The 27,248-nt window shown below is 49.6% G+C and overlaps 1 protein-coding gene across 1 annotated transcript in view; it reads left to right on the forward strand.

Annotated features, from left to right (window-relative positions):
* Positions 1 to 17,975, forward strand: part of Rbm20 (RNA binding motif protein 20) — a 212,476-nt gene extending 194,501 nt beyond the window's left edge. The window contains exons 10-14 of the mRNA XM_004631583.2: positions 2,037 to 2,141; positions 3,137 to 3,803; positions 5,283 to 5,405; positions 11,498 to 11,619; positions 14,731 to 17,975. Coding sequence (XP_004631640.2) covers positions 2,037 to 2,141; positions 3,137 to 3,803; positions 5,283 to 5,405; positions 11,498 to 11,619; positions 14,731 to 14,841 — 1,128 coding nt within the window. The 3' untranslated portion in view covers positions 14,842 to 17,975. The remainder of the gene's footprint in view (positions 1 to 2,036; positions 2,142 to 3,136; positions 3,804 to 5,282; positions 5,406 to 11,497; positions 11,620 to 14,730) is intronic.
* The last annotated feature ends 9,273 nt before the right edge of the window (positions 17,976 to 27,248 follow it).

Below are 27,248 nucleotides of genomic sequence, written 5' to 3' on the forward strand. Positions count from 1 at the left end.
GAGCACAGAGGCAGGTTAGCACGTCAGGAGGCGAGACCAGTGTGTCAGGCGGACTACTTCATGCAGGCCTGGCAGGCAGATTCAAAACTTTCTGTCTTTATCCTAAATGCAATGGGAAGCAAATGAAATTTCTGGCAAGAAAGTACAGTGAGGATGTGACAGATTTGCATTTGGGGGCAATCATTTGGATTGCCCTGGGGGATGGGAAGGGCGGCATATAGAGCAGGTGGAGAGAAGAACCAGTTAGGCGGGGGTTTGGCAGTAAGTAGCTGAGGCCCCGTGGTGGCAGAGCCCTGCTCCCAACTGTTGGGACCTAACATCCTGGTTTGCCAGCTGGTGTGGGCCGCAGGGTGGGTTGGGTGCATGGGTTGCATTTTTCTGGTCCTTGAGGCTGCAGCCCTCACCTAGAAGTGACTCCAGAGCACAGGGAAACCCTGAAAGGCACTGAGTTGCCTTTGCCTGTGGGGTTCTGCCTGCTGGGGCCTTTGGGCAGCATCCCCAAGGCTGTCTCCATCTCTCCCAGTTTGCATTGGAGAGAAATTCTGAACTGTGTGCCCCAAGGAATATGTCTGCGGAAACTGCTGGTGAAGGATAAAGATATGTTTTGGTCTTGTCTTGTTCTGCGTGTCTGTTTGTTTTGAAGCAGGATCTTCCTATGCAGTTCAGGCTGGCCTTGAACTCACTAAATATCCCAGATTAGCCTCAAACTCATGCTGGTACTCCTGCCTCCACCTCCCCAATGCTGGCATTACAGCATGCACTACCATGCTCAGCAAGATTATTTTGACAAGGAAAGGCCATGAATAAACCGATGGGATCAAAATAAAGTGGTCATCAATGGCTTCTAACAACTAAGAAGGGACCTGCAGCTTCTTTGCAGTTAGCTCAGGAGACTCGAGCATTCAGTGCTGTCTGTTGCTTCAAACCCTTGAGGATCAGTACTACCCATCCTGTTCAGTAATAACTAGTTGAACCAGTCAGCCCTGGGTACCTGGCCCAGCTGGCCCGACGCCAGCTCAGGGAGGCGTGTCTCCTGAGCAATTAAAATCAAGTCCTTTCCTTTGAACCAGCCTCAGCCAACAAAGTCAAGAAAATACATCTTGCCCCTGAAGAAACCCAGAAATAGTCATTGACTTAATGACAAAAGTCAAAGGCATGGGAGAGAACCTCCCAGAAACATCTAAGATAGAGCTTTGCAAGCCTTTTCTACAGGAGACCAGGTAGAAGACACTTTAGTTTATGTGGCCCATCAGGCAACACATAGGATTTTATGTGGGTACTTACATAGCCACTTAAAATTTCACTGTTCAGAGCTATAAAATCTGTTCTTAGCTTACAGACTAAAAGCAGACCACAGGTCAGAGTTGGCCTGCAGAACATAGATTGTTGATCCCTGTTTTAAAGTCTGGTGAGCAGTCTGAATTCTCAAATCGAACTGTGAACAGCGGCTTCAGGTGTTCAGTTTCTCATCTGGGACGTTACCACGTGGACCTTCCCTGGGGAGGAAGAGGAGGAAGGGCAAAGGAAGAGAGTGCTCATTTGTTCTGTAGCTTTGTGGGTCAGTGAGGCTGAAAGAGAGGTGAGAGGGCCCCGGGAGTGCCAGCTCCTTCCCCTGATAAGGGCTGGAATGTCATGTTTTATGGTTCGGAGAAGTCTACTGGGGAGTGTCAGGGTGATGGCCAACTCCAGGGCTGACCCCAGTCCGTTCACTCTTGGCTTTTTCTACTGACCCTGGTTGTAACAAATACCACTTTTCCAGAGATCTCTGAGTCCTAAGGACGTCACACCAGCCGTCAAAACATTTCTCTACTCCATCTGTCTGTGCAATGGTGAGCGAGTTCTTAGCCTCTCTGAGCCTCGGTTTCCTCATTCTGTAAAGTGAGAATAGTCGCAGCCCTCTGCGGGGCTCTGTGAGGGAAAAGGAACGACGTGTGTGAAGCGTATCTGTGTCCATTGTCACCCTTTTTCTCTTGATGTTCCCTCTTTTTTCTACCTCTATTCACTGTTGATTTTGTTTCTTTTCTTCCTCTGGTAAGGCTACAAAAGAGGAGCAGGAGGGCATGGAAGAAATCCCCCAGTCCGTGGACAAACAGGAGAAAGAGTCAGAGCCCTCTGATCCAAAAATCGCAGGGACGAGGAAGGTAAATTTGTCCTAGACACTGGCAGCGTCATCACATCTGCACTTCCCCCACCAGGGACTGAGTCATAGATGTCTCCCTCCTGCCTGGAAATTGCCCCCATACGAATGTGTCTCAGAGCCCACCAGCAGTTCCAGGAAAGGCCTGTTTACCTCCAGAACTTATGGGGATAATCTCTGGATAGTCTACTGGGGGATCTTTACCCGTACGCCTGCGCCCTGCCTCTCTCTCCAGCAATGTGGCTGCTCCCCTATGAGAAAATATGTGCCCCCTAAAACATTCAGGCGTTAAGAGCCAGGCTCCCAAAATAGGCACATACCTTAGGGAGATCCCCCCATAGGGGGGATCCTGTTCTGAGTACCTGAGCTGGGGCCCTGATCTTAGGAGCTCAGATGCTGGGATCAACAAAGCATCTACCGCATTAATAAAGATTATTTTATGTAATTAAAAAGTGGAACCCAGTTCCAGGCTTCCTGGGCTGGGACTTCCACAGTAAAGAGAAATGTTCCTGGAATGTGGCCAGCTTCATGTTCTTCCGGTCAGGAGAATCTGAGCTCTTAAATCTGTCTGCTGGGGTTTGTAGGCTGCAGGGCCAGTGCTGGGAGAAAGTTTGTAACGATAGTCACATCTAGTGATGCCCCCACATACAAGGAAATTGCTCCAGCAGACATGTAGCACCTGTAAATTGTTCATTCATTCAAAAACTGTTATGGACCAGGGCTGAAATTCTTGTCATAGTCTCAAACATGGTGGGTAGAGGACTGGGACTTACACTTAAACCCTGTACCACTTAGGACATTTTCCTAAGAGTGAGTAGGGGATGTGAGGCACAGTTTCTAATTACCATGACTGTGCCCAGGTAGAAGGAAGAATGCTCAGGATCTTTTTGACTTGAGTGTCATCATGGTCAAGGTTGGTGCCTTTTGGTTGAAGGGGCTCAGCCATCCTTTGATGTCAATTCTAGTATTTCTTTTTTTCTTTTTTTTTTTTGTTTATAGGAACAAGATTGGGAAAGTGGAAGTGAGGCAGAAGGAGAGAGCTGGTACCCCACCAATATGGAGGAACTGGTTACAGTAGATGAGGTGGGGGAAGAAGAAGATTTTATTATGGAACCGGACATCCCAGAGTTGGAAGAAATCATGCCTATTGACCAGAAAGACAAAATCTGCCCTGAAATATGTCCCTGTGTAAAAAGCACCTTAGACCTGGAAGTGGCCAAGGATTTGGATTTCATTAATGAAGGAGTTAAGACCATAGGGAATGGGGCCACGCAAACTAGCCTCAAGTTTCCCAGACAACTGTCTTCTGCCTCCATGAGCTGTCCCGGTGACACGAACATGGAAGTGCCTGGCCTAAATCTGGATGCTGAGCGGAAGCCAGCTGAATGCGAGACAGGCCTCTCACTGGAGGATTCCGACTGCTATGAGGAGGACGCAGAGAGAACGCAGAGCTCAGATGTGTGTCTGGTCCCTGCAGCCCAAGAAATGTCTTCCCCCCAGCCAGCAGAGGAGAGGGCCCAGCAGCCTAGCCCCTTTCCAGATGACTGCAAGACCAGGGGGACCCCCGAAGACGGGGCTTGTGAAGGCACACCCCAGGAGGAAAAAGCCAGCGCCCCCCCTGAATCCGACCTCCAAAGCCAGACTTGCCAAGGCGTGTTGACTGAGGGTAACTACCTCCCCTGTTCTTACGGGTGGTTGGGTGGACTGGACTGTTGCTGTCCTCAGGAAGTGCAGGGAGGTGCAGGCTGGAGTAGAGCTGAGGGAAGGAGAGCAGCAGGTTCTGCAGGAATGGAAGCAAGCCCCTGGGAGCCTGGTTAGGCTGTGAGGGCTTTCAGGCAAGTATCATACAGGAAACCAGTTGAGAGGCTGCATGTTCTGAGAACTCAAATAAGCTAGACTTCTCTGTATTTAGGGGGGCCCAGATGGCCTTGGACAACTAAAAGTAGGTCCCTTGGGATCAGCCTGCTGGTCTTATGTGCAAATCGGCAGAGCCCCAGGCTGTACTCCTTGTGGTAGGAGGTGGGGAAGGGGTGGATGGAGAAAGAATAGGAACTTATTAAGGAATATGGGTCCCCCCCCTTTTCCTACTTAGACCCAGTTTTCTGTAGGGTCTGACAATTGTAGAAGATTTGTCCGAGCGCAATCCTGCCTCCACCAGAGGTGATGTAGTGGCTATGCTTGGCACTGTGACATCATAAAATAGAGTTTAAAATAGACTAAGCCATGGCTTCTCTGCCAAGTGCAAACTGAGATCTATGGATGGCTCTGGGGAAGAGAGGGATAGTAGCCCTTAAGATTCTCGTAGTGAAAATAACTAGAGAGTCATTTTACTGAAAGCTTGTGGCATAACCAGGGCTGAAGCAAGAGTCAGAAAATAGGAAAAGTGAAAAGCGCACATTTTTCCTGAAATCCTTGCGGGTGGCACAAGCTGGCAGGTGATCCAGCCACTTGGGCTTGCTTCCATGTCAAGCTGACCTGAGCTGTTTTTCACCTGCCCGGATTTGTATCTCCATGGAAACCGTGCTGTGGACTGCCTGCTTGTTGCTGGAGAAACGCTGAGACCCACATTGGCAAGAGAAGCAAGAATAAAGGCAGACACGTTTTCACCTCACTCCAATTGAACCCTTTTATTTTGCAATCTAGGTCTGAGCACAGGCCGGTGTTAGTAGTTTATTAGTTTGCCACAGTGTTTGGATTTCATATTTAATGACACTGCTTCATGATCCTGGGATGGGAATGGCGTGGCCTTTTATGTCACTCTCAGTGGATGTCAGCACAATTTTTGCCCTTCAACAATTCCTCTATTTGCAGAGGTGGGGTGATACTGACTTGGGGGTGCAAAGGGGGTGGATCATCTCAGCTAAAGGCATTAATTGCCCATCCCCCCCGGCCAAGTACAAAGGTTTGCCAAGTTTTCTTCTGTGTGCCATTCTTTTGGCAGTGGAACACACTCTTAATTATAGCACTTTGGTTCTAATTAGCAGTCACGGCCCCAGCCTCATGTGATTAAGCAGTCAGGGACAGTGCCCAATCCCCAGTGCAGGGAATAGAATTACATGACTCCTAGAGGTTGCGTTTCATTCGTTTTTTTTGTTTGTTTGTTTGGTTGGTTGGTTTTTTTTTTGCTTTGGCCCACGTTTTACAGAAAACCCCAGGTACCTGGAAATGAAATCTCTGGATGTGAGATCACCGGACTACACAAAAGAGCCCCTTTCTTTGCCTTCCTGGGAACCAGAGGACGTGTTCAGTGAACTCAGTATTCCTCTAGGTAGGTGAAATACGGTCTTACCTGAAATTCAGCTCCAGGAAATGACAGTTTCATAGCAACTCCTAAGAGCTCAAGAGGGGTTTCTGTTACTTTGTTGTTACTGTTTTTAACATATGATGCAATAACCTAGATCTGCGAGTTGAGTTCTGACAATTTCAATCTCCCATGGTAGACAGACAAGACTCCACAGCACCAGCCTGGAGCAGCACTAGGCTGCGAACCCAAAGCCATGAGTCCTGTTTTCCGTTAGAAAATGCTTTGTTCTTAACTGCAGAGTCTGTAAGTCCAGTCCTTATTCAGATAAGGAAGCAGAGGCCCAGTGGCTGCCAAGAAGTCAACAGAAATGGACTTCACTAAGCCAAGCATGGTGCTGGCAAGCGCAAGGGCCTGAGTCCAATCCCTGGTTCTGCCCGCCTCCCCGCCCCCCAAAAAAACCATGGTGGCACACACATGCAATCCTACCACTCAGTGGACTGAGGTAGGAGGATCACCGCAAGTCAGCCTGGACAACTTAGTGAGCCCAAGACCAGTCTGGACTACACAGTGAGACTCTATGTCAAACAAAACAAGATAAACAAGCAAAGAAATGAATCTCTTCTGCTACCACCCTTCCTTCTCTCTATGTTCCCAGCTCTTCCCAGAATAATACTGTGCCTTTTCTCTTTGCAAAACCAGCTTCTTGGAGGCATTCAGTGCTGCTAAATAGACTGTGTTAGGGGCAGACCAGACAGTGAATGAAGGGAACATTGAACAAGAAGAGGCCTGGGTCTTTGTCCTTTTTATCCATTTATGGGTGGCCGTGTCCCCTCAGACAAACCATATCTTCTGACTCTCAAGTCCTCCTCTGTCACATGGAACTGGACCAGATCAGTTGTTTTCCAAGAATGGAAACATCAGGGAGGGCCAGGGAGGAAGTGTACTAATAGTCACTAGGATACATTTTCAAAGAGAAGAGGAGATGTAAACCATCTCAGGGTAAGGAAAGAAGGTACTTTAAGAAAGGTTTTCCTGTGTTATTCCCAGCCAGTGTCATCTCTGAGTCTTTGCATTGACATTAAAAGATTGGCCAGCAAGGAGATAAAGGAGCAGCAATCCCTGCTAAGCGGGAGGGCTGAAGAAGTGTCACCTGAGAAGGTGTCACAAGCGAGCTTGAGGAGCCAGTGACTACAGATCTGCTCACCCACGCCTTTCCATCGAAGCTTCTCTTTTCTTCTCCTTTAAGCCCTCTCTTGCTATTTCTTTCTCCCATCTATACTGCTTCTATAGTCAATTAAAGGGCAAATTTTCTTTCTTGTTTGTTTGGGGACATACTTGTTGCAAGGCATCTCCAAAGACAAACATTGAAATACAGAGAAGACTGGCCTCAGCACGAATGGCAGGGGCTCTAGCTGTCTTAGTCCTCAGACCCTGTGTGAAGCGTCCCCCTCAGAAGCTACGGTTTATCTATGCAAGCATTTGTGGGATGCCACGACACTGTGCTGGGTGCTGAAGGGAACCAAGAATATAACAGAGGTCTCGAATCATCCAAGAACCTGGATTCTAACTGACACATGCAAAAATTAAGAATGCTGCTTCCTTGTAATTCATGTCTTTTTATTATTGTTTTTCATTTAAGAAAGTATGAAAGATTATTGATAACACGTTGTAAAAAATAACCATGTAAAATCACTATTAGACATCTTATTTCTCCAGTATCTCCCCAGCTTCCTGAGGTGACCTCTGTCATGCCCATAGATAATTTCTCTCCTATAAAAATAGAATTGCACTGTACACATTATGTTCTGAGATTTGCTCCTCTGATTTAATTTTTCTTTTTTTAATGTATGTAGTACAGGGTCTACAGGGTTTCACTACTCAGATCAGTGATCCTTTTGTTTTTAGCCCCCCAAGCGGCTCCTTTTGTAACTAATCACTATACAGGCAATATTCCTTATGCTTTGAATATATTATTGTATCTAACAGTCTTAAAGCAATTTCTGTTCCTGCTTTACAGATAAGAAATCTGAGATGTACAGTCTCAAAGCTAAGGCTTGGCATAGATTAGAATCGGGATCCAAACTGTATTTGTCTGTTCTTGCCCTCTGCCTCCTGCAGCCTTCTAGATGTGCTGGGTCAGACACCTTTGCGTAGCACCAGAATGCTAGCGAGAGGGGCTGTGGGGCCATATGCATTTGCATTCAGGCTTTTATAATTGCTACTAAACTGCACTCCAAAAAGATGATACCAATTTTCACTTGCACCTTGAGGGAGAGTTCTCATTTCCTATCTCCTCACCAACTTGATCTTAGTTTTTAATCTTTTCCAACCTGTTAAGGTGGAAAATGGTATCTTGTTTTGCCTTAAACAGCTAGATTGAGATATAGTTGACATATAATGAAACATACATACTTAGGGGTACAGTTCTGTTAGTTTTGACATATATGTGTCCTGGTAAGACCATCATCACAATCAAGATAGTGAATATGCCCATTGCCCCCAGATTCTCTCAGGCTCCTTTGTAATTCCCCACCCCTCATGCTTCAATCTCCAGATAGCCACGATTTTTTTTGTGTTGGGCAGATGAGCAAACTGAAATCCAGAGATGTTACGATCACATAGCGAGTTCAGATTTGGGCTCAGGACTTCTGGTTTCTGACCACGCTGCCCTCCAGGCCAGGTGGCAGCACAGAGCAGGAAAAGGAGGTTGAGTTCTGGATTTAAACTCCATCTCTACTACTTGATGGCTGGGTAACAGAGAACAACTTGTTCAGCCTCTTTGCTTAGATTTCTTCAGCTGTAAATCCAATGGGCTACCATGTAGACTGACTGTGACAGTTAAATGAATGAATACACGAAAGGTCTTGATGCCTCCCTGTGGAAAGTACTTACTAAGGGCTGTCCATCACTTCTGTTCATTCATGAGATACTGAGACCTCCTGCTCTGCATCCTTTTCTTATGGCTGCAAACCCTGTACCTCCCGGATTGGTCACTCCTGGCAGAGAGATTTCCACGGAGGTGAGAGGCAATTTTCAGGCTTTGACTTTAGGAAGAGCAGGAAGGTGGAGTGAGGACTGCCAAAGCCTGGCCACCCCAGGCCGTGGTCGGGGAGGGGCGCTGCTGGTGGAACTCAGGCCAGCTCTGTGTGACCCAGGCCAGTCTGAGCCTGCCAAGGTCTGCTCGTACCAGAACCAAATAGCATTGCTGGCAAAAAAAGGGAAGCTTCACTCTCTCTCCAGCCTAGGCCTTCCTAGGATGGCAGTGTCATAATTACCTGTGCCAGGAGCTATTATTAGAAGGCATATGCAGCTTTAATGAGCATCCTGAATAGAGGCCAAGGTAGGAGGGCCTGGGGCTCCAGCATTGCCAGGCTTTGGCAGTGTCTCCTGGCACTGCCACACCACGCCCCCATGTTCTTGAGGCCCCCCTGAAGCTGTGGGCCCTGTGGTGGTTCTGAGTGGGGTACCAGCTCTTCGGGGATTCTCCTGCCCTGGCTTCTCTTTCTCTAGTGTCGTCTTTGATTCCTGATTCTGACTCATGCAGCAGGGGAAGGTTCAGGAAGAAAGTTGCTGCCAAACTCTGGAGCAGGTTCTCTAGGTGACCTTGAGGAAAGGGTGCGTGGGCGTCAGGAGGAAGACGAAGGCTTAGCCCCTCGGCTCCTGTGGAGACCTATTTAATCCATTTCCAGACAAGCCAGCAGAAGAGAACATGTTTCCAAACTGAAATGCTTTTGGAGCCACAGTCAAAATAATGGGTGTTTCCCCATCACATGGTCTGTGCTGTCATGATTCCTGTTCTACAGAAGAAGAAACAAATCTCAGAGTGATTCAGTAACATGTCCGAAGCCACGCAGCTTAAGTAAAAGAACTGGGCCTGCCTGATCCGAAGTGCCATTCTCTCTGCACTATGCCGTGGCTTCTAGTCTCTCCCCAACCACTTTGTGTTTTATTGGGGGGCAGGCAGAGGAAGGCTTTGCTCAAGTTGAATCTCACCCAGAAGCCCACAGACAGTAGCTCAGGAGGCAGCTGTGCTCTTGCTGGGCTCCAGGACAACAGCGAAGACCCTCAGCTGGAGCCGCAGAGGGAGCCCCAGGCCCGGCCCCGTGCAGCCCTGCTCGGAGGCCGTGCCCACTCACAGCTGTCTTCTGGCAGCGCCCTCCTCTCCAGTACCTACCTTCTGTGGGAAGGCAGGGCCCTCATCCCCTGCAGAGCAGCAGCCACAGCGCAGGAGGCGGACCTTGCCTGACGCTCCTTCCCAGCAGCAGCCAGGGGCTGTTGGAGAGATGGAGGGGATCCTAGTTCCCGGCCAGCCACTTGCCTGACTGGCCTGTCCTCTGTGGTGACAGCAGGGTGAGGGCAGAACAGGATGGACCTGCAGCACCTCTGGGTGGCTGGGCTAAGACCCCCTCTCACCTCTGGGGCCTGCTGCTGATGCTGAGCACTCAGCCAGCTACGTGGCAGTTAGAGACAACCTTGGCCAAGGACACCTCGGGCCCTACGCCACAGATTAACCAGCAGTCAAGGCTGGATTTGGGCCGGGGCCCCTGAACTCCCACCCCTCTCTGTCCTTCCTCAGGGCTGTTCCTTCACACAGGAAGAGGTTTATTTGAGACGGCCAAAAAACCCAGTTCTAATTACAAGGCCGGGCTACGTCTGTATGACAGGGGCTCGTGGGCACGTAGCTCAGTCACAGGAGGCAGGAGGAAGAAAGCAAAGAATGAGAGGAGCTGAGGCCTAGGGTAAGGAGGCGTCTAGGGCCTTGTTGGTCACGTGTCCCGTTTCCCTTCTACGCAGTGTGAACACGTCTCCCAGCATTGCCCACCCCAGCAGAGGAGAAGGGAGCAGCTATTCTGCCTCCACACAGGGGGCCCTTGGGGCCTGGGCCTCTGCTCCCCTGCTTTAGCTCTTTGGGGTCCTGCTTCTCACAGCTCTCCTACGCTCCTGTCACTGGCATGGGGTCATCAGACATCCTGTGTGAGGCAGTGTGTGCTCACTCCCGTTTTCAGAGGCAGAACTCAGGAGCACTTTTGCTGACCTGCCTGAAGTTGCTTAGATCCCTGGCGTCCAACCCAGACCGTCTCCAACCAGAGCTCTTTCCGATCCGCTGACCACGTCCTCAATAGGAGAAGTGCGAGCTCCTGCATGGAGGCTGTACAGCCACCACTGCTCCAGAGACGACACCTCTGCCCATGACAGAGCCCCGAGGCCGGGACTCGGGGGCCACGGTGTTTCCTGAAATCAGAAGCCTCCCAGAATTCTGGGATATTCAATAAGTCACAAAAGAATTGCTATTAACTGATGGGCTAGATGCAAAGAAGGGAGGAAAAGGCCCATGATGCATTGCTGTGTGGAAGGGGACGATACAGGGTCCCATTTAGTCATGCAGTGTGACAACAAAAAGGTCCTATATATAGGTAAATCATATGGAAGAAAATATTTGGGCAATTTTTTCCCCTCATTTTTAATTATTTAAAAAGTTTTTCTCTAATAAACAATACCTGTTAAATAGAATTTACTTATTTATTTTGCTGGTTTTTTTTTTTTTTTTTTTTTTTTTTGAGACATGGTCTTCCAATATAGTGTAGGCTGGCCCTGAACTCAGTGAGATCCTACTGCCTCAGCCTCCCAAGTGCTGGGATTACAGGCATTCACCACCATGCCTGGCAGTGAACATAATTCTAAAAAAACTGAGACAATTCTTCCAGAATCACAATAGCTGTCAGAAGGGGTACAGCATGGAGAAATAAAATCTAAATAAGAAAAATACCTGCACCCCCTTCCCCCTTTCCCCAGGAGCAGTGTGAGGTAAAGAGCCTGGTTTGTAATTCTCAGAGAAAAGAAACAGAGCTCTTGATGGTGAGTCTCCCCGCCCTGTCTGGGGCTCAGCCTCGCACTCATCACCCCTACCTAGCATGAAGCAGGCTCTGTTCCTCTACAAATGCTTCACAAATGAGGAAACTGAGGTGGCGGGCAGAAAAGCAGGGACACAGTGCTGTGGGCAGCAAGGGGAGGCCGGGGCTCCCGCCCCATCTGCCCTATGGTGCACAGGACCGCAGGGGCTTCCCCCACCTGCCACATCCCTAACACCTGCCCGTTCATCGCCCATCTCTCTGTAGGTGTGGAATTTGTGGTTCCCAGGACTGGGTTTTATTGCAAGCTGTGTGGACTGTTCTACACCAGCGAGGAGGCGGCGAAGGTGAGCCACTGCCGCAGTGCTGTCCACTATAGGAACTTACAGGTAACTGTCAGCCTTCCTGGGTCAGCAGCCTGTTGGGGGGGCTGTCTCCACACTCACACCAGGCACCGAGAGTCTTCAGCCTTGCCAGCCCTGGAACCTGCTCCCACATTCCAGGCCTGCTCCAGGCCCAGGGGAGCGAGCAGGGCACTCACGAGCACACCGATCCCATCTGCTTCTGTGTCTCTGTGCCTTCCCCTCGTGGACAGTGCGCAACTCCTGCAGGCTGCTCCATGCGGTGCTGGCTCCCGTGGGCCCCCAGGTGTACTTATACTCGGCTGTAGTACCGATTATACTCTACTTCCTTTGGCCTGGTCTTTTAAACCTCTGCCTCCCTAGCTAGGCGGTGAGCAGCTCAAGTTAGGTTGATGATCTCCTGGCCCACGGTGGAGCTGGCCCCTTTCCCCTTTCCTCTAGTATCGGACATTCCAGCTGCTCATATTTTGGTGTCTGTCTCTCCGTGCACCTAAGCCTATTTGCTAGAATAAGATCCACCACTGTTTTTATTCAAATGTTCATCCAGACCACATGTACTTATCATAAGCAAATTACCAGGTAGGGTGCTGGGCTCCAGGGAGCCGGCAACAAAAACAGACGAAGCAACCAACAAATAAATACATTATATACTCTATTCAAAAGTCACATATAAAAATATATCATATGAAATACATCATATTTCATCTAAGTTACTATCACATGTAAGACTCGGATTTCTGTGGTACTGGGATCAAACCCAGGTCCTTGAGCACTCTAAGCACAGACTGCATTGCTGTGTTACATCCCAGTCTAGGAGAGTAACTTCCGACACAGGCTGGGTTTAGGAGAGGCGGGGCCTCTTTCCCCATTGAGGCCGCTCCCACTTACTGGTTGGTTGGTGGCTCAACTTAAGAAGTTCTGTGCTGTCTGCGCTCTGATGCTGAGCCAGGCATTCCAGAATTAAACAGCTGTGGATCTAGTGGTGCTTAGCCAGTGAATTGGAATCACCTGGACAGTACTTGGAGCGCCCATATACTAGGCCGGGTACTATCACGGATACGTAATCTAAGGAAGATCTCCAATGATTAGAATGTGTGGCCCTAGTTAAGAAATTCAGACATGAGCTGACTCTCTTGTTTTATGATGGAGGAAACAGACAAAAAAGAAGCTACGCGGCTTGCAGAAGGCCCTGCAGATGGTAAATTAGAGCCCTAGGCAGGACCACCTGGTTCTTAGTCACTTTCCCCTTTTTACTCTACTAAGCTGGTCTTGGACACCGAGAGCCATAGTGTCGCAGCCTAGGTCCTCAGTTGTAAGAGGCTATCCTTGGCCAGGCGTGGCTGTGATGAGACCCAGGTCATTCAAGCCGCTTGATTTCCTTCTGGCGAGCAGCTGCTGTGTGACCAAAGCAGCCACAGGTCCTGCCTCCCCAGGGCCAGTGGGGAGGCGACTTGGCCAGAGCAGGGAGTTCAGACTGAGGACAGCCACTGAGCCGAAAGACTCCATCCCCTCCACAGCACGGCGAAACCTATACACGGCAGTGCTGGTGTGGGTCCTGATTTCCCCAGGTCTTCATCCCAGCTGGCATCTTTTTCACATGCAGCTTCCCGGGTTCAACTCCCTGCCTGCTACCTCAGTACTTCTAGGCTGGGCCCCAAGTCTACCTTTTAATCTCTCCAGCAAGCTCTGTAGACTCACTGCAAGACCCCACTGCTACCCAGTGTTCTTAGTGGGATTATATAATCCCACTGGGCTCAAGGTTACTACCAGCCAGAGTTAGAAGTGTTTAGGCTGTCCAGAGCAGTGGACCACACTGTGTTCTGGGCTCTGCAGAGCTGGCCAGCGCCCTTCCTGTGGTCCCCAGACACATCAGGTGCAGACATTGGCTGAGCCCCATGCCCCGGCCGGCCTCGGGTCAGATTTCCCCGGTGCACCTGTCCAGGAGCCTCAGCCTCCACCCCAGGCCTCCTAGATAGGGTTTCTGTCAGGGCCCTTGACAGGATGCCTCTGTCCACAGGGCCTCGGCCACCCCTCTCCAAAGTGTACGCGTGAAGAGTGAAGAATGCAGACCTGAGCAGCAGGCGCTGGCTGACAGCATAGTCAGGTCACTTGTAAAGTTAGCATCCACCAGGGGGGGCCTTGAGGTGGGGGTCGGGGCTGGCCCTCCCAGGCAGGGAGCAGGTCTCCATACTCTGCAAGCAACCCTGGCTGCGCCCCAAGATGGTTGTGGTCACGGGATCCCCTCCAGGTGTGATCTGGCAGAACAGGTGGAGGCTGTCTGGTGGGAGAACAGGGGGACCACGCTGAGCTCATGAGGGAGGACACTCCCGAGGGTGTGCTCTGCGCCAGGCACTGTACTCAGCATGCTTCTGCCTCAGCTTCACAGCAGTGCTGTGCCATGGTGGCTGGTGGTTCCCTCATGGCACAGGAGCAGGGGTATTCAGCCTCTTGGCTACTGAGAGCTAGGACTTGAACCCAGACTATCTGATGAGAGAGTTCACAATTTTAACCCGTGTTGAACCTAACCCTTCAGAATCTTTGTCCAGTGCTCTGTCTGCTGTGCCTGCTGCCCTGACTGGGTCAGAGGACACCCCCACCCCTGCATGCTGCAGCCCACCCTGTCCAGGCCTTCTCCCTGCACCCACTCAGGGCAGGCCCAGCTGGGAGTCTCCCAGACTCCGCAGGGAGTGTGAGTGATGCAAGCTGCCCCCCAATATAGAGCAGAGGGGCCCATTTTCAATCCCTTGCAGGACCTCCAGGCTCTCCTGCAACACCCCCACAGCCTGTCCTGACAGGAAGCAGGGTCTGGGGAGTCTGCACTGTCACAGCAGGCTGGCAGTGGCTTCCCTGCCCGCTGTCTGGGCCCTTTCTTCCTCTTAAATGAGGAGAGGCTGTGAAAGGACTGGTTTCTTTCTGGAAAGCCAGGGCTGATCCTAAGGATTGAGGGTACGAGCTGAGGGCCGTGTCAGCAGCTGTGCTCTCTCCTTTTTGACAAGATGGGACAGTGGGATCCTGGTGAAGGGGGGCTCACCCTGCACCCAGCAGGCACAGGACTCCGGACAGGGGCCAGACACATTCTCCTCCTCCGCACCTCCCCCTGCAGGCCTCCACTGACATCTCCTTCTCTGTCCACCACAGAAGTACTTGTCCCAGCTGGCTGAGGAGGGACTCAAGGAGACGGTAGGGACAGGCAGCCTGAGGCCTGAGGACAGCGGAATGGTGCCACGCTTTGAAAGGAAAAAGCCCTGACGTGAGGCTGCCCTTGCTGCTGCTAGAAGCTGGAAGAGGCGGCTTGCTGAAGTGACCCGGAGGAGGAATGACAGCAATGTTGTGCACCACACAGCGCAGCTCCTTTGTTCCTGAGACTCATGAGAGCGCTGCTCCAGGAACTCCGGGCTGCGCCACCCTGGTGTCCAGCCTGCAGAGGGCCACCCACTGATTCTCTCCCTTCGGACTCTTGTTTCTCTCCCAGAACCGTTCAATGTGCTCTTTTCTCGCTTCCTCTCCTCTTTTTCTCTCTCCCTCCTTCTGTGCCAAGGATCATTTCCTTTTCATAAAATCCTACTTCTCAGGGATTTCACAGTGTTTAAATTCTTGATAGGATATAACTGGCCAGCTCTGGCTGAGCCATGCAGGAAAAGATTTAATGGAAACTCTTGGGCCCAACAAGCTGCTTCAGTGAATCTTTAGCCAACTCTCAGCATGGCATCCATGTGTCCCATCTGGGCCATGCCAGGGAGCTGAGTCGGGCTCTGCAGACCTAAGAGGGCCTGCCAAAGGGAGCCAATTGGCAGAGGTGGAGAGTGGCTTCTTGCACTGGACCTCACCATTATGAAACACTCCTGGGTTTTTGTTTTAGTTTTTCTGAGATAGAGACTTATTCTATAGTCAGAGCTAGCCTTGCATTCACAAAGTAGCCCAAGCTGGCCTAGAACTCATGGTGATCTTCCTGCCTCAGCTTCCTGAGTGCTGGATTACAGGCATGCACCACCACACCTGGCTTGGAAATCTCCCATTTTTAACATCTCATCCTCCCACTTAGTTCAGCAGTCTACCAGATTTAAATGCCTTAAAGTAAAATCAAATTAGTTTTATGGGGAAAGAAAAGAGCCCTGCATTGTGGAAGCGCTGATAAATTCCTTCCAGACTTAATTCCTTCCTCTTGATTTCAGGAGGCATTAAGATTTGTTTTTATTCTAGAAAATGAATTTTTTTTTTTTTTAAATACCAGAGATTGAACTCAGGACCTTGCACTTGCCAGGCAGGCACTTATGCCACTGAGCTATCTCCCAGGCCTTAGACAAAGAATTTTGTATAGATTCATTTTAAGTAAAAACAGGAATAGAAGTGTCTTCTCCCTGCAGCTAAAACAGCAGTTGGTGTGGACTTGGGTGGGCCATTGGCCTCTGTAGCCAGAGTCACCAGCTGGAGACACACAGCAACAAGGCCTGGCATTTTTGACTCATCCCCATGCTCATGTGGCGAGGAAAGAGGCCAAAGACCTCCCAGTGGAATGGCTTTAAATTGATCTCTCAGCATGGGAAAGGCTAAGGTGGTAGCAGGCTGCAGGGCTGAAGTGGCATCTGAGGTCAGGTATTTGCAGGCTGCTTTTTTCCAACCAGGCAGAGGACAGAGGGCTTCTCAGGGCTGACCACATGTGCAGACTTTGGTATGAAAATGTCAGGAAAAGCAGAGTCCTTATTCCTCATGGGGTCAGTGCCTCCCATGCCAGCTGTTTGGGCTGCTCAGTCTGGTATCCAGCACTGGGGACAAAGGTGCTAGTAGCGACGGTCTGCCAAAGGTGGGAGTAACCTCCAGGAAGGTCAGACAGAGCCTGCTGCCGTGTCTATGAATGGAGACTCTGGAGGGCACCCTCCATGGCTTAGCTGGTAAAAACTAAAACAGGAGGGGTGGATGGGCAGCTCCTCCCTGGGAGCTTCTTGAAGCCTTTATTCCTGAATGTGGACAGGCGGACGGGGCAGGAGTTGTGTAGGGTAGTTCTGGCATTTTCTTATTCTGTACATTCTGACCTCTGCACTAGTGTAAGAGGGGCAACACTGACGTTTGTCAGTCAGGAAACTGAGGCAGAGATAGGAAGCAAATGCAGACCCTAAAGCGACCGTGTGTCCACCTGGAAGCCTGTGGTCCCTGGCAGGAAAACAGCTGGGAGGCCAGGAGAGAGCAGTTGAGGCAACAGCAGAGGAGGACAGACCAGCCTGGATGCCTGCGGTGAGGAGAGGTTAGGAAAGCAGGCAGCACCCGCCTCCTGTCAGCTTCCTGCCACCAGTCCTAGGCCTTGGGCATTTTGGTGTCAAATGGAAAAGACCAAAGAGGAGGCTCAGCCCAGCCTGCTACCTGGCCAACTCCACCAGCATTCTGTATGCCAGCTACACCTCCTCCACTTCTCAGCAACCTTTCACCCTGTGTGGCTTTATTCCCAAGGAGGGGAGCTATGAATCTGCCTGGGAAAAGCCTACCGCCTCCCTCAGAGACTGGAACTGCATGCTATCAGAGAGGCTGGAAGCTCTAGCCCCCAGCAGAGGGGAAGTGATCTCAGCAGGGTTTCCTTAGGAACCTGGAAGGCCGACTTCCCAAACTATATATGAATGGCTCCCTGGTTGGTAAATTGACCTTCATGCTAAAAGGCCAGAGAGCCCCAAGCAGGGAGAGAAGAGGCTGTCTCTGTGTTCAGCCACAGCCTTCAGTTTAAAACCATCAGAGAGTCTATTCATGTGTGTCTATATACATATGTGTATATTTATTTTTATTTATTTTTATACAATTCCATTGGCTTGGCCCTTCACCGACCCTATACCTTGCACTTTTTGTTCCTGTGTGTGTCACACAATGCAGTATTAAACGCAACCAAGAAAATACTGATTTCTGGGTTTTTTGGTTTTTTTTTTTTTAAAGCTTCTTCTTCAGTGTTTTTGGTCACACTTTTCAAAGTGTCTCCCCCAAAGTTGCTTGAAAGCGGTTGCTACCTTGAGCAACTGATTCAGTTGCATCCTGGGTTGATCCAACAGGCCTGTGTAAGTTTCATTGCTAACACCTGGGATAAGTGTATTATCTAATTCTCTTGAAGAATTTGATGAACTTGCTGTTGGTGTGAGCAGCGGCCATTAGAATTAGGGTTTCCCACCCTTATAATCCAAGGTGATGACCTATTAGATTATACTTGAACTGGACCAGTTTGTTCTGCAAGTTTAGGAGATAATAAAAGGAAAAAGAAAACTAGTTAATTGAAGTTTGAACTTGTAAATCTCTGGAATTTGTTGAGTGTCTTATGAATTGTTATGCTTTTCCTGATCTGTATAACTGACTGCAAAGTGTTTGTTTTTACAAAAGAAGAAAAGATTTTTAATAAAGAGACTGAAAGCTTGCGAGTGTGAGTGGCCAGGTGTCATAGATTGACTCTTACATGTTTTAAAGGATTGAGTAGAGAGCACAAAACAGTTTCACCGGAGAGCTCTGGTTAGGAAACTAAAGCAAAGCGGATTATTGGGGGTAGGGATCTGAGAGGAGACGGAATGAGGGGCCGTGTCTCCTCTGGAGGGTCAGGTGGACAAACCTCACTGCCTCTTTCAAATCCCTAGCTTAGCTCTCCAGTCTTCTAGTGAGTACACACCACTCTTCTGGCCTGAACCAGGGCAGGCCATGTCTAGTGGCTCCATTCCTTGTGACAATGGAGGTCTAGTAGGTGGTGCGGTAGTGGACACAGCAGGCCCAAGAGGTGGCTGGCCCTGCCACTGCCAGCCAGCCCTGTGACTTGCTAGGACCCACTTCCTGGGGTGGAAAAGAGGATAATGATTCTAGTCACCTCCAGGGTTAAAATAACTGCTGGTGAGCACATTTGGTATGCTGCGAAGCTCCAAGTCTTGTTTTTGCAATCTGTAAGCTTCGAATTTCAGGACTTCTTTAGTTCTTTCTCAATCATTTCTTCTAAGAAAACGATGCCAATCTCCTGGGCCCCGTTGGCTAGTCCTTTGAATGGCTTCAAGCCTTTCCTAGGCCCTTCCCTCTTGTTGGCAATGCTCCTGGATCAGCGGGGAGGGGCTAGGCAGCCTGGACCCAGAGGGCAGAGTGGGGCCACCTATAATTACTGGGCGCAGATTATAGAGCTGAAGGAAGTTCCTGTTGAGCCGGTTGCTGCCTGCCACCCCTCCTCCACCCCAACCTGTGGTGGCCATGCTGGCTCTGAGCTCTGGTCTCCAGTTCCCTGACAAGAGGCCTGGAAAAACTTCCTTGTCTGTAGCTGCTCTCTGCACCCCAGATGGCCAAAGCAGGGAATGGGCGTAGAGCTTGTCCTGCTGCCCAAGTTCGGGATGTGGGATGCCTAGGGGTGGCCCTTGTGCCTGGTCCCAGGGTGTTGCTCTATGTGGCCCAACCCTGGAGAACATCAGACATGTTATATGCTGGGAGGTGGAAGCCCCATGCAGTCAAGCAGTTTGGATGCCTTGCTAGGGACTCCCCCCTGTGACTTCCTGGGCTGTAAAAGATGATAATAATATTAGTCATCTCCAGGGTTAAAATAACTGTTAGTCCATGCATTTGGTATGCTGCAGGGCACCAGATCTTGTGTTTGCAATCTGTAAGCTTCAAATTTCAGGACTTCAGTTCTTTCTCCATTATTTCTTCAAAGGAAACAATGCCAACTGAGGTGCAGTTGTTTCCCTGTTTCCGAGGAAATCCGTCTGCTCACTGATGTCCTTGTGGGCTCTCAGCTGGGGTCAGAGCCAGTCCCCTGGGCTAGAGCCCTGATGCTCAGATCCCTTGCTCTGCCTACTATTCTTCTCCCTAGGGATCAGCTCCAGACTGTCACTGGCTGACTCTGCCGTGACCTGGACACTGGAGCTGCGCCTCACAGTGCCCTTTGAGGCCAGGCCACTTGAGTGCTGATCTTGGTCCCTGTCTGGTCCAAGACCTTTGTTCTTGCACATCAAGAACAAGGACTGTTCACCAAGGCACTGCTGAGGCCTCACTCCCAACAGCTCTTCCTTGTCTTTTCCCACCATGGTGGCCTTACAGGACCTTTGTCCCAAGTGAAATTCTAAACATGTAAGACCCTAGAAACCTCTACCTCTTGGTCCTTCCTTTTGCAAGAGTAAAAAAGGACCAGGGAGAGCAAGGGACATGGCTATGGCGACACAAGTTGAGAGGTTCCAGATCTCCCGAGTAGTCCTGCAGGGGCCACATGCAAGAATTGAGGCTACTTCAGTTAGATTATGTCAGGAATGTCCCAGGTCTAACCCTACCTGGAATTAGACTCTCAACAAAGACACTCAAGACAAACTGTTGGTCCTCATGCTTCCTGTGCCTTGCAGTCACCTGGAGAGTTTGCTGGAAATAGATTCTTGGGACTCTCCCATGGACAGTCGGGTAATGGGGAAGTCCAGGCAATTATATTTTAGCAAGTCTCTGGGGTGACCTTGTGGAGTGCACCAATCGCAGTCCAAAAACAGTGCCACCCTAGTTGCAACTAGGGACTTCCCCAGCAGCTCCTAGAATAGAAGGGACTTTTATTTTACAGAGTGGAGGACAGTGCAGAAGAGATGAATGGGGGCTAGCCAAGGTAGAGGCGACTCTAGTGTAGAAAAGGCTTGAGAGTGGGGCTAGAAAACAAGGGACCAGCCTGGCTGTGGCTGATAGAGCCACATGAGGGACAGGAGCTGTGTCATGAGTCTGGGTTTGGGGCCCAAGGCAGGACTCCTGCTTACCAGGCTTAGGCAAGTTGGCCTTCCAGAGCTGACTCTGTCTGTATTAATGGCTAGAATCAAGGCTGCCGTGGGCCCTAAGAAGGCTCCTTGAGATCTGGTGAGATCCCAACTCCTGCAGACAGAGGAGCTGTGCAGGGCCAGCCCTTCCTCTGTGGAGACTTCTGGATCCTTCTGGCATCTGCAGTCATGTCACAAGTGGTGAGGGACCCTGAGGTTCCCCTACACTTCACTATCTTACTTCAGCTGTTACCAGTACTAGTCCTGCGGGCACTAAGCCCATTTTTGTGTCACCTCCTATGTGGCCACATTTCAAGGACACTGTCCTTTGTTCTCTTCACAGTATAAATGGAGAAAATAAGGCCCAGAGAGACAAAGTGGCTTGCAAAGGTCAGACAGGCAATAGACAGCAAATTAAATTTCGAATCAGGTCCACAGTGCAACCTTGGTCTTAACTACTTCTCTCCATCCTAATTTAACTGAATTTGAAGTGTTTGCAATAGGCATCCTAGATATTAAATTCTAGAAATGAATCTTAAATACCTTCCCTCCCTAGAAAGTAGGTCAAGAGAGGCCCCCACCCATAGAGGGAAACAGAAAGGAAGGCCAAAGGAGATATTTGCCTAGAGAACTAGGCCTGTAGGAAAGAGGAGAAGGGTCCCTGAGCCTACTCAACCTCCTCCTGCCTCACGTAGGGGAGGAAAGGAAGCTGTTCTACTGTCTGCTTTCAGGGACTTGGGGGTGAAGCATGTGACCCAAAGGGGATTCCCATGGCCCCAGAATGCCAGCCTTGTTGTGCTTATTTGGCTCTACCTTTCTACGTAAAAACTGATTGTTCACCCATCACTTCTTTTCAACAAGAAGTCAAAATGAAATGCAACACATACCAGATGTGTCCAGACTCAGCTAAACAAAAATTTTAAGGCTTCAAGGAGATCGGAGGCACCACGTGTGTACTATGCGAACCTGACAGAGCCATAGGAAGTGAGCGCGAGGTGTGACTGGGCACCAAGGCAAAATGAGGAAGCAGGTCTGTCACAGCGCTTGCTTCTTAGCACAGACACAGCGTTCCAGCTCTTCCAGGGGAGATCGTTCTACCTGACTGTACATCCTCGAAGTGCTTTCCTGTGGTGCGGGGCAGACGCACTGAAAAAATCCTTCAATAGATGACAGTCCCATATGGAGAAGAACAGAGAGGACATCCCTCTGGGTGGGCTAGAAGGATGGCTTCTCATCTGTGTGACGTGGCTCCTGGTGTCAAGATGACATCTCTTGGCATCCAAAGGTTCCACACTGTTTAGCCCACCTGACAGTAAGTACAATGGCCTAAGTTTGTGGCTGTGCTTGTCTAGGGTGGGAGAAACTGTTCATTTCAGGTGGGGATGGAGTGTTCCCTTCCCTTCCTTCCCTTGGTCCCTGTTATCAGCCCCCACCCCATCAGGGAGCTGCCATGAGGAGCAACACATGCCAGATGTGTTCGGATGCAGCAACAGCGCCTCAGCCTATGTGGGCCAAACTGGGCCCAGCAAACTGGTCTCTACCATCTTGGCCACGGGTATTCCTCATATGCCTCAGCTTGACTCCCAGCCTGCCCTACTCACCACCCCACCCCCACTTCTGCCCCCGCCCCTCCACCCACATGCTCAAGTTTTCTTGGCTTCTGAACAAACCTTTCCCCTCCTTGTTTTTGGATGTGATTTTTCCCCTACCTGGAGTGTCCTCCTTTCTCACTGCTTGGAAACTATGACTTTCTTTAATGTTCTCCTTAATGGTTACTCCTTTATAAGGCCCAGCTTGTTTATAAGGCCCAGCTTGTCTCCCCAAGTGTTCCTGCTCCACGTGATAGCCCTATCTTGTGGTACCCCAGAACACTTGGTACCCTGACCTCAGGTGCACACATGCCCAGAGGCCCCCCCCATCATGTGGCCTTGTGAACTCTACCACAGGGGCAGGGAGTGGGTCCTGCTTCTTAGTGTCCACCAGAGAGTCAGCATTGATGGGCATTACTGCCCATTCCTGGGGCTGGCCTAAGCCCAGCCTCTGCCCAGTCACTAGGCACTATGAGGATCAGTGCGCTGGCTGCAAGAATTGGGTGAGTCCTGAGACCAGTCCCACCACCTGCTCCCTATCCCCTACCTGTCCTTCCCTCCCTATTTTCCCCTAAGTGGGGCTGCAAGTTGACTCTGACAGTTGGTTATGGATCCCTGCCTGCCTTGCCCATCTACCCATGCCTCCCAGGTATCCCCGCCCTAAACCTGTCTGTCCTCACACTGCATCTTCACCTACCCAGCCCACCCAGTTCTTCAGAACCTTCCCAGGTAGCACTGGGAACAAGGCAAGGTTTATGACAGTTGTGTCAACACTGGGTGGATGGCCTCAGTTCACCCTGCACCCTGTAAGCCACACCTGTGTGCCTGGTGGCCACCCCACATTGATGCCTCCTGCAGGTGTGAGGCTCCTGGCACCCCCCACCTCCAGCATGCAGAAGGCACTGGCAGGGTAGGGGCTGAGCTTGCGGCCAGTAAGTGGAAGAAAGAGCAGAGGAGGCGAGACCTTGGTCTGGATTGATTACACTGGCCAGATGATTAATAATTAAACCTGACCTGTTCTCAGGGACACACAAGATTCCTGTAAGCAGACAGGAATCAGCAGAGTGCAGAGGCTGAGAAGGCCCTTGAAGCTCAGTCCCCAGGCAACTCTGCCTCTTAGACTGCCTCCTGCCTCCCGTCCACCTACCTAGGATCTACATCTGCAAATTTTCCCAAAGAAAGCCTTTCCCCCCCTTGCCCCACAGGCCCTGAGCTCCGAGCACCAGGCTTTGAGCAGCTGTTGGCCATTCCTAGGGTGCACTCAGCCTAGGCTGATCTGCCCTCAGGCAGGATTTGCAGATCAAATGGGGCTTCAGCTGACCCTGTGGTGACGCATGATTTCCTTCTGAGCTGCTCCTGAGTGTAGCTGCTCCTGCTGTTACTTAGATTATCACTTTCCAGCACCCTGCAAAGCGCAGAGCACACTCAGTGGGCCTTGTGCTGGCTTCTTATCTGTTGCTGGCATGGGAGCAGTGGGATCCAGTTAGCCAGGATGCAGCCCACCCTCATCAGCAGAGCCTCCTGAGTTCTCCTGAGGGTGCTTCTCCAGCCATGAGACCCAAGACTCCAGCTGGCTCCCGCCAGCCAACACCTAGGGTGCATAGTGCAGCTGGAGCCAGACTGGAGCCCTACGCCTCTGCAGACTGACCCTGCCAGTTTCCCCTTACTTTCTTGAAGGTCCTGGGGAAGCACCTCTCCACAGGCCACCCTCCTGTGTCTCCTTCCTGCCAGTTCCACAGCTCTCAGAGTTACGAGGCTTTCTCCACCCAGAGGAGGCCAGTCTTTGCATGTTGTGCAGCTCTTGTGATTGCTTTTTATTTGGGGGCATGGAGTAGGAGTAGGGCTCAGACCCTCTGGAGCTCTCTGCTCTGGGATAAATCCAACTTCCAAGCTCTCGGTAGCCAGTCTGCTCAGTACGGCCAGCACCTGGGAGCCAGCTTCTTGTCTTACATCTTCCACTGATCTGTTGTTCTCCTCTCAGTTTTGATGTCAGGTATTGTGTCCTAGATCTGATCAATCAGAGCACTTTGGCCTCTTAGTATAGTGGCTGATTCAGGGAAAGGAATCTGACCCAAATGGGCCCACCACAATCTTTCTTATGATTTTTGCGAGAACCATCAAAAAAGAAACACTCTAATTCCGAGGTTGCTAGCCATATTTCAGCAGCTTTCCAAATGCAGTCTGCAATTCTCTCCACAAGGTCAAAGCTGTTTTTAGAATCATACGGAGATTTTTGTTTGACTTTTTCACTGTGTTGACATTCACCTTCGAGGAGCAAAAAAAATGGTGAGGGGCATCTTAGCTGTTCAGTGGGAAAAAAGCTAGAGGCACAGCGCCATGGGCCTTTGCCCCAGTGGCAGAGTGCGATTGCATGGTTCTTGTGGTCAGGCTTGACTCGGGAATGGAAACGCAGTTGGTCTTGAGCCAAGTGAACCGTGTGCTCCCTAGGCTAGGCCCTGTAGTTCTAGAAGTCTTGTACTCTACCCGTACAACTCCAGGATACTGTGGATGCGCACCTGTGTGAGCATTTTCGCGAGAGCTGTTCAATGTGTGACCTGCACGGCTGGAACCAGTGTTGCTGAGAATGGCGCTCTCCAAACTGTTCCATGTGACTTTGGTGACACAAGCTATGACTCATGAAAGGATGCCATAGTTAGAGAAGCTGCACAAGACCGCACACTACATATCCCTCTCCTGGAGATTCTTGGTAGAATCTATGTACTAAAGATTCTCAAGTAACCTGGTACTTTATTGAATCTTTTCTATTCCCAATTATTTCATCATTCAATCACTTAACCCCAGGGATTACACAATATGCCGTGGAATGCTAGGCTTCTGCAAATGCTCCTGAACAGTATGTTGGCACCACATATCTGCCATTCTATACCCACAAAGTATGGATCCAAACATTTGACAAAAATTGTAAAAGTACTGAGAGTGTACAGATTTTTTTCCTTGCTATTATTCCCTAAACACTATAGTACAACTATTTATATAATATTTACATAGCATTAGTTATCATAAATAATCTAGACATAATTTATATTTTTGAGCCAAAATTGATTTATCAAAGTAAAATACTTTTTAACATATATAAAATTACAAATTAACTTTTTCAATAAAAATATCTACATGAGGTTATATCAATAAGTATATCAAAACATGCTTAATCATTTGTACTCCATTTTAAAATCACCTTATTGAATGGTGCATTCATAAAATCAACGGTTGTACACCTAGGACATTTACCAATAGAGCTCTCTTCCACTGGTGCATCTATTTTAATCTATCTCATGTAGGTGTCTTTTCCATTTTGGAGATTGGCTAGAGCAGCTGTGTGTATTACGAATGTGCCAGTTGGCTTCTTATGGTTATCAGTTAAGGGAACGTGAATCCAGCCTCTTGGTTCCACCAATTCAAGTTGCCGAAAGTCTTAAAGACTATGAAAATTATTTCCTGCTCTGATTGAGATCTTGCTTGCTATGTAGCTTTCAGCAATCTTGTAGCTGGCACAAATACATAATGTTTTCACTGTTGTTTTTCTTCTGAACTGAATATTCACTAAATGACGCTGGAGCCGTCTGATTGCCAATAAGTTTCAAGATTGTCATCTCATAACTCATCTACTCCAAATCCACATCCCAGGATTTCAAGGCCCTCAGCAGATATGTACCACTCCCACTCAGCTCCTAAGCACGACCTCTTATTTCTTTTTTAATTTATGTATTTGATACAGGATCTCACTATACAGCTCAGACTCACAGTGATCCTCCTGTTTCAGCCTCCCCAGTGCTGGGCTTACAGGCATGCACCACCATGCCCAGACTTGGTGGCTGGCTCAGCACACCCAGGGATGGGGCTGACATGGCATGTGGTTCTGGGGATCGAATCCCGGGCCCTGCGCTTGCTTAAGCAGGTGCTTAGTCCACTAAGCTATCTCATTGACCCTAGAAATAGTTTAAAGTATGTGGAAGAAAAAAAATAAATTTAAGTTAAAACAATAATGCTTATGGAAGGATGAAAGTAGATGTCACTTTCTAATCACTGGGACAAAATACCTGACCCACACAATTGAAAGGAGAAGTGTGTATTTTGGCTTCCAGTTTCAGGAGTGTCAGTCTAAGGTAGACAGGCTTAAGCCTAGCAATGGCACACAGCAGGAGGGCTTCTGAGGAGGAAGTTGGCTCAAGTCCTGGCAGCCAGGAAGCAGAGACAGAATGGAAGAACTCAGAGGGATATGCCATTCCAGGTCGCACCCTCGTAGACCTACCTCTTCCAACCAGGCCCTTTTCCCAAGAACACATTCAGCCATAAACTCATCAATGAATTCATTCATCCATGTGTAGAGTTCCCCTGTCTTAGTTACTTTTCACTTGGTGCTGAGACAAAATACCCAGCTCCCAAAGTAAAAGGAGGAAAGGTTTACTTAGCTCACAATTTGCAGAGGTTTCAGTCCATAATTGGTGGATCCCAGGTGGGGTAGCACGGCAGCAGGCATCTCAGAGGAGAAACAGCTCATGACAGACAGAGGCTAGCAAAGCACAGTGACAATCACGGCTCTTTCTATCCTTATATCCGTAAGGCAGGTAGCACTCATACCCCAACCCTAGCGCCCTCGAGCCTAGCATGGCACCATGAGTAGATCCCAGCATCACATTCTCCATCTAGCCACCTTTGAAAAAGCACCCCCCATGACTGCATGAGGCTTTGGGGTAACATCTGGATGAGAGCCATAACACCCCCATGATTCAACAACTTCTGAAAGCCTCACCTCTGAGCCATTAGTTTTAGGCACATATTCCAGATCCAAAATCTACATTAAATTTGATGTGATATGTTAGTTTCCCTGAGGGACTTGAGTATTCTTTCACGAGGGGATCCTGGAACAAATGCCTTGTAGGTACGAGGGCTGATAGCACGGCAATCGCAGTGAAAAGGACTATGTCTGCTTCATTTTTTGCAGCATACACAAGGGTGTGTGCCCTGCACATCACAGGTACTTGAAAAGTTTGTTAAATAAATTAGGTTGATGAATGATTGGCTTCTGGTCTTGTGAGCACTCTCTGTATTTACAGAAAGTGAGGTCACTGTAATGCATAGCTTCTGTCATTTTGCCAGCGCTGAACTCTGCGCTATGGTTGGTTGGCTTCCCAAAATGCAATGAAATTTCAGGATGCAACAAGATTTTAGGTATTTACATCTTCTCTCTGTGTTGGAAGCACCAGGCAAGCACAACTGTTTCCCAATCGGCCAGCCTTGTGGAGGTCTCTCCTCCTTCTGTGGTTTGGGTTGGAGAAACCACAAGCAAGTCCTCAGCCGTTTGCCTGCTGTTGACAGCAAGCTAGCACCAGCC

The sequence above is a fragment of the Octodon degus genome, unplaced genomic scaffold (genome assembly GCF_000260255.1).
Source record: "Octodon degus isolate 3935 unplaced genomic scaffold, OctDeg1.0 scaffold00042, whole genome shotgun sequence".
Lineage (NCBI taxonomy): Eukaryota > Metazoa > Chordata > Mammalia > Rodentia > Octodontidae > Octodon > Octodon degus.